Here is a 16,467-nt window from a genome sequence, read left to right on the forward strand (position 1 = left end):
GAGTCAAAGAAGACAGATTTCTGTACAATGGATGAAACATTAGATACCTGATAAACATATAAATGACTTGAGTTATATACTGGCAATCACTATTTATCATATTTACTTGGCGTATGGGGTTAGGTGAAGCAAATTAGTTAATCACAATGTTTTAAATATAAAAATTAAGAAGGTTAAATTAGCCAAAATGTCTACAACACTGAGTGCTACTACATTCAGATACAGTAACAGCTACATTTTTAATCATTTATAATTCAGATTAATTTATTACACGTTTGGTATCAAAGGTGATCAACAATAATAGGCTGAGGGAGAACATGTTAAAATATGTTTGAACAACACAGGGTATTAAAACAACACATAAATCAAAATAAATCAGTCTATATTGAGCTACAGACACAGTCACATAACAATATCCACCAGACAAGCTTTGAAGTTAAAAATATAGAAAGCTTGCTATATACTTCATTACATCACTGGAATATTAACAAACATATGACACCAAAACAAGGCCTTACGATTATTAACACTGTGTCCCTATGACTGTAACCAAAACTTGGTGCTCCAACACAATATACATATAGAATCAAACCAACAAAGTAATCTGTAAATCTTACATCTAAGTTAAGGAACATGTTTAAAACAGTTTGGAGAGATCCAGAAAATGTGATAAAGGCAAAAAATATTAAAATTAGTACAAAATAATAACTGTCAAGACAACTCAACTTCACCTATTTATTATATCTACTCAATGAAAAACGTTCTCTTAATCAAAATCAAAATGACATTACAAAATTTCTAAATTGATACAGTTGGATAGATAAAAACCAAACTGATTGACTTTAAGACTACTACGGAGTATAATGGATCAAATTAGTAAAAAACTTTGACATTTAAAATAAATTGCACATACCTAAAAGAAAAAGCAAACAATGTAAATTGTTTAAAAAATGTCTTAATTCCTTGTTTTAAAATAAAATACAATAATAGAATATAAAATACCAATTAACGCAGGCAAACTCTAAAAGCCAAAATTTTACAGAGAGTAGATTAAAAAGTAAGTGGAATGAAAAATGTCTAGTTAATTTGTTTTCACAATAAAGTCTAATGAACTGTTATAATTAAAGTAGACAATTATTCTAAACAAAATTCTGCTTGATTCAGTTTTAACCACTTACATTCAATAATTTATTACTCTACATTAGTGTACTGTATATGTTTAGTAGTGTACCACTGTTAGGATTCTAATATCATAGATTCTAAATTCCTCATATAGGGTGCAATTATATTGTAATTAAGAATGCATAGATTATTTTATTATAGCCAAGTAAAAAACAAACAAACATTTACTTCACAGAAACACAAATGCATAGAATGATTTATATTTAATATAAAGAGAACATGCAAATGTAACATAGGCCTATTGTCAAGCTATCAAGACATATTGTTCTTTTGCCATGAATTAATAGAAGTTCCTCTTTGAAATGTAGAAAAGACTACTATTAACTTCCACCAATAACATACACTGATAGTCAATGAACACATAGCAAGCAACAACTCCGAGTAGTATTTGAGGAGGCACTGAAATAAACATGTCTTTGGAACAGTAGAACTGTATAATTTGTACATTGTATTGCTTAATATTTTGATATGAAAACATACTCATACAAAAAATCTAAAGAATTTAATACTTTGACTAACGTAATGACCAGAATTTAATCAACACCATCATCAACAACAGAAGCAGTGCTGGCTGCCGAGTGAGCCATGAATCTCTGAAAAAAAAAACACAAAATTAATTAGAAAACACAAACTGAAAATAATTCAATGGAAAAGGATTTTATATATTATCACAATGTAATACTGTGGGACCTTGATATATCGAATCTCAATAATATTGGATTCCTTAATAAATTGAAGTTTTTTCATTCTCCTTGAAAGTGCTGTTTACGTCAATGCTAATTTAACCTCTAAATACTGAATGTTTATTGTAAATAACTTCAATGTATAGAATTTTTGCCCTTAATTTTGCCTACTGTTAACTTCTATATACTGAAGTTTAGTTTATCAGTGCAACAAACCGAAGTACAGTACCGTTTTTTTTTCAAGTCGAGACTTGAAACCCCATAACCGGTGTGAATAACAGCAAAAATGTGTATTAGCTTAATTCAAAAAATTAGAATATTAATATAAAAGAGAATAAAAAGTAACCTTGTTAATAACAAGGTTTTACCTTTAAATTATTAGAATTATTAAAGATTCACTGATGGCTTGAATTTTTGGGTCTTCAATTTTAGTTGTACTTTTATTTGAACCCAATAAAATTAAATAATTACCTCCATAACAGAGGTGTGTATGTGGGACATACCTGGCCGGCTTGCAGGGAGTCGCATAAGCAGCAGCTGGAACACGTGGGGAGGCAGTGTCTGCTGTAGCACTTGCAGCAGCTGGTTGGGCTGGCCGCAGACTGCTACAGCATTGCTCAGGTGTTCCACACCCCCCTCCTCGTCTCCACTGCCCAGTAACTCCTCTCCCAACTGAACCTGTAACCAACAAACTTGTTACTCAAACCTTCTTTGGCACACCAAGATTGATACAATACTAGTAGATTTCTAACTTTCTATTGTTATAATCCTTTACTTCTAATATCTTTAACCCTTAAAGCGCCAAACAGTTTTCAGCTAAACTCTCTGGATTAGCGCTCATTTATTATAAAAAATTAAAATTATATTTTCTCAACGCTAAGTTTAATTTCTTTTTTTTAGGTAACAAAATAAAACAGAAACTGCAAAAAATATCTTTTAATCATATTTATTGCACAAATACACATGATTACTATGTAGCGTTCCAGCTCCCTTTATAAAAATTTTACCCAATGCATACTGTTTCTTTTATTATTATGTATATCAATGATGACATTGCGTGCTTATATGTACTAGAATAGAAACTAGAAAATAAGTATATTACATATTTAATACAAAGTTATAATAAAAAATTAAATTTACATGCCAAAAATTTGAAAACAAATATTTTCCAAATTCTTAGTCCTCTAACGGGTGTTATTTTTATAATAATTACAAAATGGTTTTTCAGATGTTTATAGAAGTAAATAAAATATTGTAACACTTATTGGAGTAAAAAACAATCCTAAATAAAAAAAAATAAACATAAATGTAGAATTTCGGAACAAGAGCTAAAATACATAATTATAAATATATGGAGTAAAAACATTTCTACGAGGAAAAAAGACTTTTATTGCCATTCAAGAAACTGTTTATTTCAAAAGTTTATAAATATATAACATTTCATAAAAAGATGAATCATATAACACATAAAACTACACAGTAGTTTACCGATCAACTATTCGCAACTGCTTCAACAGGATATGAAGAAGAACACAAGAGCTGCCCGGCGCGCGGCTAGGCAGTGACGTACGCATAAATGCGCTTGCGGCGTTGAGCAATACTACCAAACTGCCAGCTGTTCAACAAAAAAACCGGATTTCAGTATCGATCGTTAAACACAAAGATTGTCACGTGATGTGACACAGCCCCGCTAACACTACTGTAACATACACCCCTCACAGTCTAGCGGACAAACTCTGAACTAACAGTGCAAAATAGTAAAAACAAGTATATTGCGCGTCTACGCGCCTTACGGCGTTCAGAGCAAAGTCGATCCTCGCGCGCATTATGCGCTTACGGCGCTTTAAGGGTTAAGATAAGTAATACTTTGTTACAAACATTAAAGGCAATAAAATTGTAAAATTGGACAAACAGATTATACAATGTATAAATATAAACCATAAATAAAAGTAGAATTCAGTAAGAAATTAGGAAGTATTTTCTGTCATCAAGCTGCTCAGTCATCTTTGCAGCTATGTCGGTTGTCTGCTCCCTGTACTGCTTCAAGAAGGACGTTCCTCAGCTAGCCCCCACATTGCTTATACTTGGTCAGATGGTATGAGAAAGACAGTAATGTGCTGCATGTTGGGCGTTACATGGCAGCAAGTGCTGTTTTTTAATGAATACATGGTTTAAGCGTAAACATATACAAGGTTGGAGTACGCCACACCATATATCGAGCTTCAGTGCAAAATTTGAAGTCTATAGCTTATTTCATCACTGACAGATAAAATGACAATCATACGGAAAAAATTTTTTACATCCTAGAGAAAACAAAAGAGAAATTGTGTCAGCCTACTACTGAATGATGTCGCTGTCAAATCCCATTACTAGATATGCACAACCATAGAATTCAACCTTGTCTATGTAGAAATGAAGTTTCATGCAAAATTTCAAGTCTACAAATGAAATTTTTTTGGTCTATACCAAGAAAATTATATCATCACACATTAACTTTATATTTTTGTTCATTGTCCATATTTTTTAAACTGGGTTTCATATCAGCTGTGTTTAAATAATAAAAGTTTACACACCAAGTAAAATAGTTTACACACCATAAAATGATATATGTGTTGGGATAGTGTTACTGGTACATGTGTCAATGATAGTCACATGTTAAAATCTCTAATGGTTGTATTGAGTTTGTTTACAAATTGATTTAGTCTGTTATTTTCTCATTACCATCATGGTTACACATAAGGCCAATGTAAAAATGCTTGCTAATGCTCAGCAAAATCCCAAGGAGTAAACATGCATCATCTTCAAAGTGAGTGTTGCTTCATGCACAGTTTCAAGTCTTTAGGCTGTCTTCTTCGACAGACATTGTGCGGAACAGACAGAAATGAAATTTTTGGCCCCTTCGAGTGGTAGGATTTGTTTACGCTCAGCCAAAAATAACTTCAAATATGAAAGAACCCAACTGTCAAAACAAATGATTTAAATTCTCTCTTAAGACTTTCTAGTTTAGCCCTTCAATGATCCTTACAATTTTCTCCTGTTGAGTACCTACATGTATCTTAGGCATACCTCTAAAAAAAGAGTAATAAGCTATTTTTGGCAGTGCTTAAGTCACTAATGATCTCGATTCTTCTGACAACCTAAATTCAATACTTAATTTTTTGCAAACAATGCTAATGTGAGATGTGTACAAGTTTATTTAAAAAAAAAATTTGATTCCAAGATGTTGCTATTATTAATTTATAAAACTGAAAGTAGTTTAGTAACTATTCAACTTTTTCTAAAAAAAAAAAGATGTTTGTCTTAGAAAAGATTAACCACTAAAATGCGCTGTTGGCATTGACGATAATAAAAATCTATATTTAGTGACTGTAAGCTGTGGTGCAATGTTACTTGCTATGCCTAGGTAACAGGGGGGACAGAGTGACCCCCTTCTCACACAAAAAGCATCCTTTCGGGAGGTAGAAAACAAGAACCAAATTTAATTTTCACATTAAGTCGTATAACGTCTGTTCTTTCTATTAGTGTAGTTTTTTAGGTTCCTTGGTATAAAAACTGTTACAAAAATAGTGGCCTCCGTATAGTACCAAAGTACCTCATTTTCATTTCTAAAACTAGAATAAAATATTCTGTTGGATTGAAATATAAAAATATACGATTTAGTGGATTTGATTTTTACATAGTGATGTATCGGAAGTATATAGGCCTACATAAATTGCTACTTTTTAAAGAATAAAATCATTGAGTGACATATCTGGAAAAAGAAAAACCCCTTACCTCTTGAAGGAAGAACATTTGTACAGCTTCATGATCTTTCAAATCTGGCATGTTTGTCTTCCCAGATCTAGCACTAGAAGCCGCTTCATTATTGGCCTTTCTCCCTAAAAAAACAAACATTTTAGTAAAGACTGCTTCATATAACCTATCATAAGAAACACATCACACACCTATCTAGTTTTAAAATTATAGTGTATTACGATATAAATTTCAATGGTAACCTGATTACCATTGTAGAGAGTAATCACACCTCTATGTATTCTGTGAATTGTGTAATTCTGAAGACTACAATTTGAAAAAATTAATTAATAAATTACCAGATAATACAATTACATGTAAACTTATTATTTACCAAGAAATAAAAGAAAATTTCAATTAATTTCCATAAATGTTTAACCTTCCATCTGTTAGAAGACTAGTGACTAGAAAAATGTTTCTCCAATGTTGAAAACTAGTCACTAGTTTATTTTGCAGTCATTTATTTAATCAAACTTTTGCTGTTGAAAATAAACCTTAAGTACGACAAATATTATACCAAATTAATCGAGATGTTTCACAGATTAATTTGATAAGTTTATTGAATAATAATGCATTTAAGTATGCACCAAATTTATTAATTTTCAATACAAATGTTGGTTTGCCTTGTCTAGTCGCGCACTTTGAGAGAACACAAAAAAAGCCTGACTTTTTTCATATTCTTTTGCCGTGGGGAAACTTTGTTTAGGAATGAGTTTGGCTACATCACTGTGTTCAGAATTTTTTTCTCAACAAGATCATTTGCTTCAGACATCTGTTTCATTGATATATGTTGCGAAGAAAGACCTCTGACACAACCATTGTTTGCAACATTTCTCTAATGTTAGACGACTAGTTTTCACTAGTTGGTAGTATTTTGTTGTTTCTCGTAATATTATTAGAGTTGTATAGAGTATCAAACAACATTAAACTTTTCCTTATGAAATTTGCCATCAATAGGTGTAAATTATAAATGTTTATTTTATGATAAATTTTTATAATTTTGAGAGAACTATAGCCGCCATATTAATGCACTGGCAGTACTCATTGTATAATCTAAACTGTTATTTGTGAATTCTAAACTTGTACGTATATAAACTATAATGTGAACGAACTACAATGGTTTATTTGTGATTTGTTTATTTTACAATAGTTTAGTGACATTCACAGGTCTATAGTTTTAAATTGTAATATAAAAATCGTTATACCTAATTCAGGGTTTATGGGTGGAAGGAATAACAAGCTAGGGAGGGGTAGTTATTGGAGGAGGGAAATAATCTGGATACCAATGTTTAAGTACAACGAATGTTTAGAGATTAGAGTACGGGCTACCAATTGCAGAACAGGATAATTTTAAGTTTCTCCCTTTTTCGCAAATGTTGCAACAGTTATTACCTGGTGAAGTTTAACTATCATTTTTTCCTTCCATGCTCCCGGGCTTATTTGCCAATACGAATCGTCCTTGCAAATCTCATTATTACATTATTTCTTTCAGTTTTTCGATTGGTTAGATTTTGCTGCATTTTTACACTTCAAATAAAGATGTTCTTTGTGTTTTGTCGTCACCAATAGTAATTTTCTACTCAAGTTGTGTTGTGTTTGTGTTATAGTAAGCTGTATTTCCCACAACAGCTGAGGATACACTGTTGTTTAATTATTTTAATTGGGTTTTAATATGGTTAGGTTTAGTTTGTAATATTTAGTGAATATTATTAATCAACCTTTTGGATTTATATTTTAGGCTACTGCTATTATCTCGAGGGATGGTTTTCGTTTGCTATCAGCAAGGACCACAGTAGCACGCTTGGGCACCAGGGGTGCTGCTGAAGTCTGTGCTGATGGCCAGAAGCATTACTGTTAGCCCACTCAAACTACAGAGGAGAGCTAAGGGATCTGAGCGCACAGCCGAAGCCCTACTAACCATCCACTAAACATTGACCTCATATATACACTGTTATTCTGCTACTGATTTAAAAGAACTGAACTATCGAAACACCTTTTATTTGCATTTCAACCATAACTGATAAACCAGTAAATATTTCAGTTCTTGCCTCTTAGATGACGAGAATACCAAAGAAAAGACTCTTGAGCAAAAGCCCAATGTTCTTGGAAAAGACGATCCTCTTTCCCCCCCACCCATCAGTCAGCCAGCCAGCCTGTACACATTAGGGTGGAACGTTGGTATAGGGCAAAAAATAGTTTTCTGATTTACACATTCTAATAGTGAAATAATTTGTCTTTTTAATGTGAGAAGTAATTCTACAAAGTTTTATTTTTTCTAGAAACATATCTTGAGGTGCCACAAAAGCATTGAAAATAGTTTTTAGTCATAAAATTTTCACATTTTCTAGAATTTTATTGATTTATTTTGTTGGGATTGTATCTATTTTTATTATTTCAATTTAATTAAAAACTAAGCCTAAAATCATGAAAACAAATTTAATTTGCTGCCATCATCATTTTATAGGCCCACTTAGAGGGTATTAGAACTTGAAAAAATAAAGATTTTTTAAATAAATTTCTTTGCTGTAGTAAGATATTGGTAGATATAATATTGTGGTGATTTATCTTGCCTAACATTTTATTAAAGAATTTCTCCTTTTGTTTTTATAGTACAGAGATAGTATTGATCCAAATGAAAGAGTAGAAAAGGTATTGTAAAACCTATGCAATAAAGTCACATTCTATTCATTAAACACACTTATATTCATAAAATACAAATAATAGATAAATGAAAACATTGTATCGAAGCTAAATCCATATTCAATGTTTTCAATTATACATTTTGGTAAAGTGTCTCTTTGTTTTCAAATTTTGGCATCATCTTGTGTGAAGCAATTCTGACTTTGATAAATCTATTTATTTCTTCGAAAACTGCAAACACAGAGTGATTATTCTCAAACAAGCTTGATTATTCTTGCCACTGTTTGTGTATGACAGTTAAAACATGAAAAATCAATAGAATGCATCAGGCCATCTTTTCTTCATTCAATTATGCACTTGGCTAAGTCCTCATTGGTCACGTGCTTTGTTATTGGTGGTTCTGTGATTGTTACGTCAGCCCAGCTGACAATGTCGATGTAATATTCAGCTTTGAAATTTGGTTTTAGATATCACAAACTCCCGTACCTCATTCTTCTGTTCTGACCTTGCCTTTAAAAGTCGTCAGAGGCCTAATGTGTTTTCTCTTATCACTTAACATGCAGAGCGATATGTTTTCAGGGTGAGCGTAGTAGCCGTTTCTTTGAATAACAGGGTCGATTATTTTGAGGTGCTCGTCGGAAAGGTAACGTGAAAACGAAATCAGTCCCCATAAGTGTGGTTCCATTTACACAACAGGGCTTCAGATTAATGTGAAACCAGATGGAAGCGTACACCTTAACTACGTAATCTGATAAAGTTTTCAGGTTTTCTGAAGGGTTTCTCTGTTCCAAAATGTAACCGGAGAATGCGACTAGCCAACGTCAGCCATCGAGAATGTACTAACTTTCTTGGTTTCTTCTTAGCGAGATCAGGGAGGCAGATTCCACTTGAGATTGATTTACACATTCCAAGTACAAAACTTTTATTGGTATTTAGATCTTGTTTCACTTCTAGGTCCGGAAGGTTGTCCTCTATTGGTGAGTACGTAACTACTGGAAGCTCATGACATTTTTCAAGAAGTTTGTCTAATACTCCTCATTAGGTCCTTTTTTCCATCTAATGCACAAAACAGGTGACGCAATGGCAACTCGTTGCAATGAAACAAACGTATTAGCCACTACAAAGACTTAAGGAATGTTCTTTTCTAATAGAGCAATAACAGCATTCCACCATTGCTCCAGTGTTTGTAGCAGTGCCGTCAAATCCAATTGCAGTTACACTGTTGAAGTTCAAATCAAAGTTACTATAATAATACTCATTAATTCTTTATTTGATACCTTCACCTGCACCGGAGGCAGGAGCAACGCGCGCCAGAAATAAAGAACCAGGTTCTTCAACTAACGAAATGTGTTCATCAACGACAGTTTTCTGTAAATTTGTTCCCCTTTTTCTCTTTAACAATTGTCTTATTCTTTCTGCCATCAAAAAACAACCCTTTTTTCTCTCCAACTTTATTGTTGACTCTGGTTGCCACTGCCTTTTTCGATTACTGGCTATAGCTCCTTGAATTTTCATCCTGTCAATAACGTTCCTTTTGTTCTCCTCAGAAATCATTCCCACATCTTTAAGAACCGCACTTGCTATAGCTGCTGCAAACCCTGTCTGAAACCCCAGTTCTGTCACAGATAGAAGCTACTGTCGGATAGTTGTACCATATTTTTTGTTAGGGCCCGAGAAGAGGTGGAAGGCTTTTCATCGTCAGTTGATACTGTTAAAAACTCATCTTCTATATCATATATTATTCAGGTTGAAGTACATAAATTCCAATCACATTATCTGATTCTACTGCATCTTAGTCATCCTATAACTGCCTTTTTAAGCATAAATGGAAAAATACAACAATATTGTTTACAGATACAAATGTATTGAAATTCGAAAAATGTTACTAAAAAATCAAAATTTCTAACCCTTTGAGGCACCTCTTACCCTACTCCAATTATGTTTAAACTTTAAAATTGTATTAAATAATAGCAAAAGGCAACTTTTTATCACTATTATAATTATATTGATATAAAAAAACTTTATTTTTTTGTTCCACCCTAGTACACATACATCCCTTGGCCTATCTGCACTAGTGCCTTTTACAAGATTAAAAATGTTTCCAAAATTAACTGTTAACTTATCTGGTTATTTTTTATCAAATTTTTGAGAATTTTTACTTTTGAAAATACAATATGTATTGTGAACTAGTTAAAGTCTCTATTTAGTACACACTATAGGAGGCGAAACATTTTTAGCATACAAATTTAGTGTTCCATAAATATAAAAATTTGTTTCTGAAAATGATTTAACTTACATCATTTAACTTAATGATTTACCTTCACTATTTCAAACTTATTACAAATTCTTTTAGATAATTTAAGGTAGGTAACGTTGATGAAGTATGTTGAATAGTTCTATATTTATTTATTTATTATTATTCACATTATTTGTCAAAATTTCAACTTAAAATAAAAAAAATAAAGGTATAGGGTGGCGGGGGAGTTAGGATTAGGTAAGTGTAATAGGATATTAAAGGGAGTAGTACTAATCAGAAATGCACCTGGCCATCAGTGCGGGCTTCAGTGACGCCATTCCACACTTTTGGCAAGAAAAGAAAAACATCCTTGAGATAGTACCTAAATTCAAGCTCAGATTGTGTCAGACCTCAGTTAGTCCAATGTGATCTGACTTTAGAAAAGTAGCATACCTGGAGGAACACTGAATCAGCAACCAACACACATTTTGTTCATAGGTAAAACTAATATACTTGTAGAAAATAAGTCTAACTCCATTGTTGTAACAAAATCAAGGAAACTCCAAGCAATACAAAAACACAAAGAATTATTATGAAATCTAATATGCAGCAAATCTGACCAATGACTAAACAAGAAACGACAATTTAATGGCCTTATGTGCAAATACAACACCTATAGACAAACAAGACCGAGAAAAATGAAGGTAGAGAAAAACCAAATAAATCTTTAATTATTCTCATATACAGTTGGTAGTCCTACTCTGGCCTCTAAAATTCCTTGTATTTTATCGCCTGAATGGTAGTATCCCGGTTATCCCCTCCTTAGAGTTTGTTATCTTCTCCAACCAGAAATCCCAATTCCCCTGGGGGAAATTATAATGTTAAAGGCCGACCTGGCAAATCATGAATTTGACGTTATCAACGTATTCTGCTCACCCTCCTAAACAAAAATATATATATAGTTTTAGGGGGTGCACATGACAAATAACATGATTTTAGGGGGTATATTCATAACTAGTTAAGTTTCTAATGTTTTAATGCTCTGTTTGTGTGCTGTGTCTGGATAATCTGTTTACTTAATTATCTGCGGCGGGACTGATAGCGTATCTGTTATCTGAGCGATCCGGGGCATGAGTCAGTACTTCACAAGATATCGTGTACTGTAGGTTGGATCGAGTGTGAGTGCGTGACAATAATGGATCAACCATCAACTAGTTCGACGAATCGTAGTGAATTGTGTGTCTGAGTGTTTTATCAGGTACGTTAAGAGTTTACGTTTTGACCGACAGGAGATTATTTCCTTCTTAATAGAACATGGAATTTTTAATAATGAGTGTAGCTGTTTGTCGTGCGGTCGTGTATTGTTTTAAAACAAGGAGAGATGTTTCGTTGAGACAGAAAAATTTGTAAAAGTAGTAAAAAGTTTTGAATATTGTAATTTTAAAAAATCGGCCCGGGCAGGTTTCTTTCTTCAACAGAACGCGCTTAGACATAGACATAATATTTTGGACATAACAATTACCCCCCTGGGTTCCACAGATTAACTATTTGAGAGCCAACCTAGAATTTCAAACATATTATCAGTTATTGTTCAATTATGGATCGTGATTGTGTAAATGTTCTTCCTGGAAATGAAAACATACTATTTTGAGAAATTGACAGAAGTGGTTTGTGATCATTAGTCTATAGCTGAAGTAAAGAGCAACTGAAAATAGGCTATGTAAGACTAGATTACAGTAATTGTCACATTAACGGCCGGAGCGGCAAAATACGAGTTTTGCATTATTAACTTTTTGGAATCGTCCTACAGAACAAAAACAATATAAGGTTTGATGGGATGGAAATGAGGAGTTCTAGAACATCAAGAATGGAGCAACTGTTCAAGCGCGGAGCAATATTTCCATGTCCTACATCCACATCGGGCATCACGTGACCTTTAGAGACCATGATTCAACCTTGTGATGACGTCATCGGATGTGGCGCCATCTTTCCAAACGTAAATGAAAAATAATACTGAAATGAGCAGAATTTTGATCCAAATGAAAAATGTTTTTCTTAAATTTTGAGCTACAAATTAATTAGTTGTTATAGAGTTGAGACAAGTGCCTTCGGCCATCAGCGCAGGCTTCAGCTGCCTCGCACTGATTTCAACGAAAGAAAAAACATCCCTCGAGATAGTACCTATCAGTAAAATATCAAATTCTAGAGGGGCTGATCAGCACTTACCATTAGTGTGTTCCACAGAATGTATAGAAACTAAATAATCTCGTTTCGGTCGAAACATAAACTCTTAACCCTTTAAGCGATTATCGACGCATTAACTGCAGTTTCAAAATGGCACTAAGCTATTTTCGACGCATTAACTATGTCGTAATATGATCTCTCACAGCAAGTCTATTTTTACTTTGTTTGAAGTAAAACATACGTAAGTCTAAAGATAAAGATTCAAGGTTTCATATTATATCATAAAACGCTCTATAGTTAAGTTAAATCTTTCATTATAAAATTCTAAACTTGGATGTTCACATTTCCGATTGCCATTTGTTTGCGTAATTTCCGAACACGCTAAAATTACCGTATGTTTGTAAAAATTCCCTATCGTGAGTTTTATGTTCTACACGATGATCGTAAGTGTCATCATTGAAAACAGTGTATTCTTGGCTTTCAGGAACATCTTTTCAATAGCCAGTAGGAAAATAAATGTTTTTAAAATAAGCGTTTGAAAAGCTCGTCTTTTGTAAAATCCCAAAATGCCTAATGCGTCGAAAATAGCTTCATTAAATTTTTGTTATTTTTGTTACTTTATTGTTGTCTGGAAATAGTGAAAATCATATCAAAACAAAGAAGAAGAATTGCTCTAAGCAACAGTATAATAAACAACGAATACTATGAACTAGTATTTTATTTTTGTTCTGTTGCGCAATCACCGACTCAGCCAGTAGAGAAGAACAGCGCAACGCATGGTTGCCGTGTTGATTTCTTTGTTGTTATTACGCCATTGCCGGTATTAGTGTATCGCTTGCTATTTATTTGGATATTTTAGACTTTTCGTTATTTAGTGTGTATAAATAAAAGTTTGTTTATTGTTTTTTTTTTTAATTAGTGAAGTGAAAAATGTAGAGGTTAGGTTAAGTTTTAGCAAATAGGTTGGATTTTTGTGAAACTGAAAATAAGCCTATGTTCACGTAGGTTCAGTGTTTTATTATTTTGTAGACAATTTAAATTTAATTAAAATTAAATTTTGATTTAAATTTATGCAAAGGTATTTATTATAAAAAGTAAAAAAGTTTTTTTTTACTTTTTCTGAGGGTATTAGCGTTTTATTTCTATGACCATAGCTTGTTTTATTTTTTTAACAAAAAAAAATAATAGAGATAAAAATACATTGTTGTACATTTTTTTAAACTTCAATAAACGTACTATCTTTGTAAATAATATTTGGATGAAAATAAAATTGTTAGCTAAAAAAGTTAGGCATTTATTTCACAATTTTGACTTTTGTAAAAATTAAAAAAAGTTTTCTTGCCATATAAAAAATATCTTATACAATGTAAACTTCTATAAATATCATATTTTTCTCTTCTACATATATTTATCTCTTAGAAAAAAATATTTGTTCATCCAATAAATTCCAAAATGTCCACAATGGTATACATAATAGTGCTATACAAACTTTTTCCAGATTTTGTAGTTTTTATAGATATATATCCAAAAGTACCAATAAACTTCTTTTACCTAAATATTTTTTTGTAATTTGTAAACTGAGGTATATAAACAAACTTTTGTATATTTTAGAATTATTCTAAAAACTTTCATATTACCTGAGAGGGTGCTATACATTTTGAAAAAAATTTATTCTATACTAATATTTTTACGTTAATCTGTAAAAAAGTAAAAGTATATTAAATTATTCAATCTTTAATATTTTTTGGGGAAACTGCATTTATTTCTAAAGACATTGATGTTTTTAAAATGTTTTTATCTTAAAAAATAGATGAGCAGTGATTAAAATACAAAACCCTTACAAAATCACCAAAAAGTGCCTGCCATTTTGGGAAAAATGATGGCCAGTTCCAGGGTTAACACACGATTGGTCGAACTAGTGGATGGTTGATCCATGATCGTCACGCACTCACTCGATCCAAACTACAGTGGACACACGACACGTAGTGAAACATCGACTTCTGCCCCGGAGCATTCAAATAACAGATACGCTATCAGTCCAGCCGCAGGTAATATTTACGACACACCAGTTCACTACATTTGGACGAACTAGTGGATGGTTGTTCTGGAGGATGAGCAGAATACTTTAATAACGTCAAATTCGTGATTTGCCAGGTCGGCCTTTAATCTTATAATTTCCTAGATTACTTCCCTACATACTGTCCAGGTAAGTAAAGATGGACTGGTTCAGCAAGGCATATGCACACAGTTTCCAAAAAAAAAAATAAGCTATGCACATCATCAGCTACCAAAAAAAACACTAATGAGTAAAGAGTAATTCTACTATCTAATGATAATGAGTTAGATTAAAACACATGTTGCTGGACCAACACAATTTATTTAGGGTAAAGGTAGTACATTGATGTTCTAGTTTACCTAGATCACTTGAGGCAAATACTGAGTTACCTATTTCGTTTAAATAGAATGGTGTTATGTCAAATTAAAAGTGTAAGCAGTTTGAAATAATATATTAATTTGTACTTACTCTGTCTAATCTTCTTCTTATAGTTAGGGTCTGATCGTCTCTTTCGATCAAAATGTATGCAGTATCCTAAAAAGAAAACCGCTCCTACGCCAAGGCCAATTGCCACTTTTTGCATCATTGTCATTTTAGACAAATTTAATTATATAACAACAGACTGATCTAGTTATATAAGTTTCCAGGCCACACTAAGCGAAAAAAAACCATTAACACTATTCAAACACTCTCTAACCAAAGTAGAAAAACTCAATAATCCCACCACACGAAGACTACACAGATTTAGACGCCATTATCACTTGCAATTAAGGAAAAAAGGAACAGAAAAAAAGACCATGGTGAGTATACACGTGAGAATTATTCTCAAAGAGAAATAAATTATCTTCAGCACGTCTTATATAGATTGAAGAGTAGCATTGAAATAGTATTCAGTACTATATGCTGTATGTATATTTTTCTGGGATATGGGAATTAAAGTGTTTGGTAACATAACTTTCTTACGACATACAACTTTTGGGTACTGTCAGCGACTCAAACAAAGACATCATTCAAAATCATAATTATAAACCTTTGTCCGTAAGAAAAACACATACATGCAATATAAAACGTCAATGGTCATAAACATATAGATCGATGAGATAAAAAACAGTACAGTAGTTTGATTAAAAATTGAAACATTTACAAAAGTTATAAAGATTTTAACACTCACAAAGTTAACAAGCATAACATTTACAAATGTACAGATCTAAGGCTAAAACATTCATTTAAATCATAAAAAGGATTTAAACTTAACCAATTGTAACATTTTAACTTAAATAGTTTAATATCTAAAAGTTTAATTTCATTGTGCAACTTGTCAAATATTTTCAAACTTACACTATAAAAGCTTTTTTTGACATTTACTTACCTTACTGTATGGCACATCTTACCCGAGTTGATTTTTGGTATAGTGATTATGTACATCAGATCTAGGTACAACTAAGCCTAAATTAAAATTCTTGTTTATATTCAATAAACATACATAAATATACAAGTTTATCACACTCAAAATCTTACATTTAATAAATAATGGTTTACAATATTCTTCGAAAGTTGACTTATTCTTAAAGCTTTTTTCTGTAACACTAATATTCTATTAACATGACAGCTATTTCCCAATAGAATTAGACCATAGTTTATCACAGACTGAAAGAAGCCAAAGTAAGCCGTTCTTACAAAATTCTTTGGAACAA

General features: G+C 32.2%; 1 protein-coding gene across 1 annotated transcript; it reads right to left on the minus strand.

The window, feature by feature from the left end:
- Positions 1–1,715: 1,715 nt before the first annotated feature.
- On the minus strand, positions 1,716–15,459 carry LOC124372309 (mitochondrial import receptor subunit TOM20 homolog B-like). The gene is made up of 4 exons (XM_046830688.1): positions 15,242–15,459; positions 5,640–5,743; positions 2,337–2,543; positions 1,716–1,775 (listed from the first exon to the last, which is right to left on the minus strand). The coding sequence occupies exons 1-4, from the start codon at positions 15,363–15,365 to the stop codon at positions 1,716–1,718; spliced, it is 495 nt and encodes a 164-aa protein (XP_046686644.1). The 5' UTR covers positions 15,366–15,459.
- Positions 15,460–16,467: the final 1,008 nt, after the last annotated feature.

Source organism: Homalodisca vitripennis, unplaced genomic scaffold, assembly GCF_021130785.1.
Source record: "Homalodisca vitripennis isolate AUS2020 unplaced genomic scaffold, UT_GWSS_2.1 ScUCBcl_2892;HRSCAF=8042, whole genome shotgun sequence".
Classification (NCBI taxonomy): Eukaryota; Metazoa; Arthropoda; class Insecta; order Hemiptera; family Cicadellidae; genus Homalodisca; species Homalodisca vitripennis.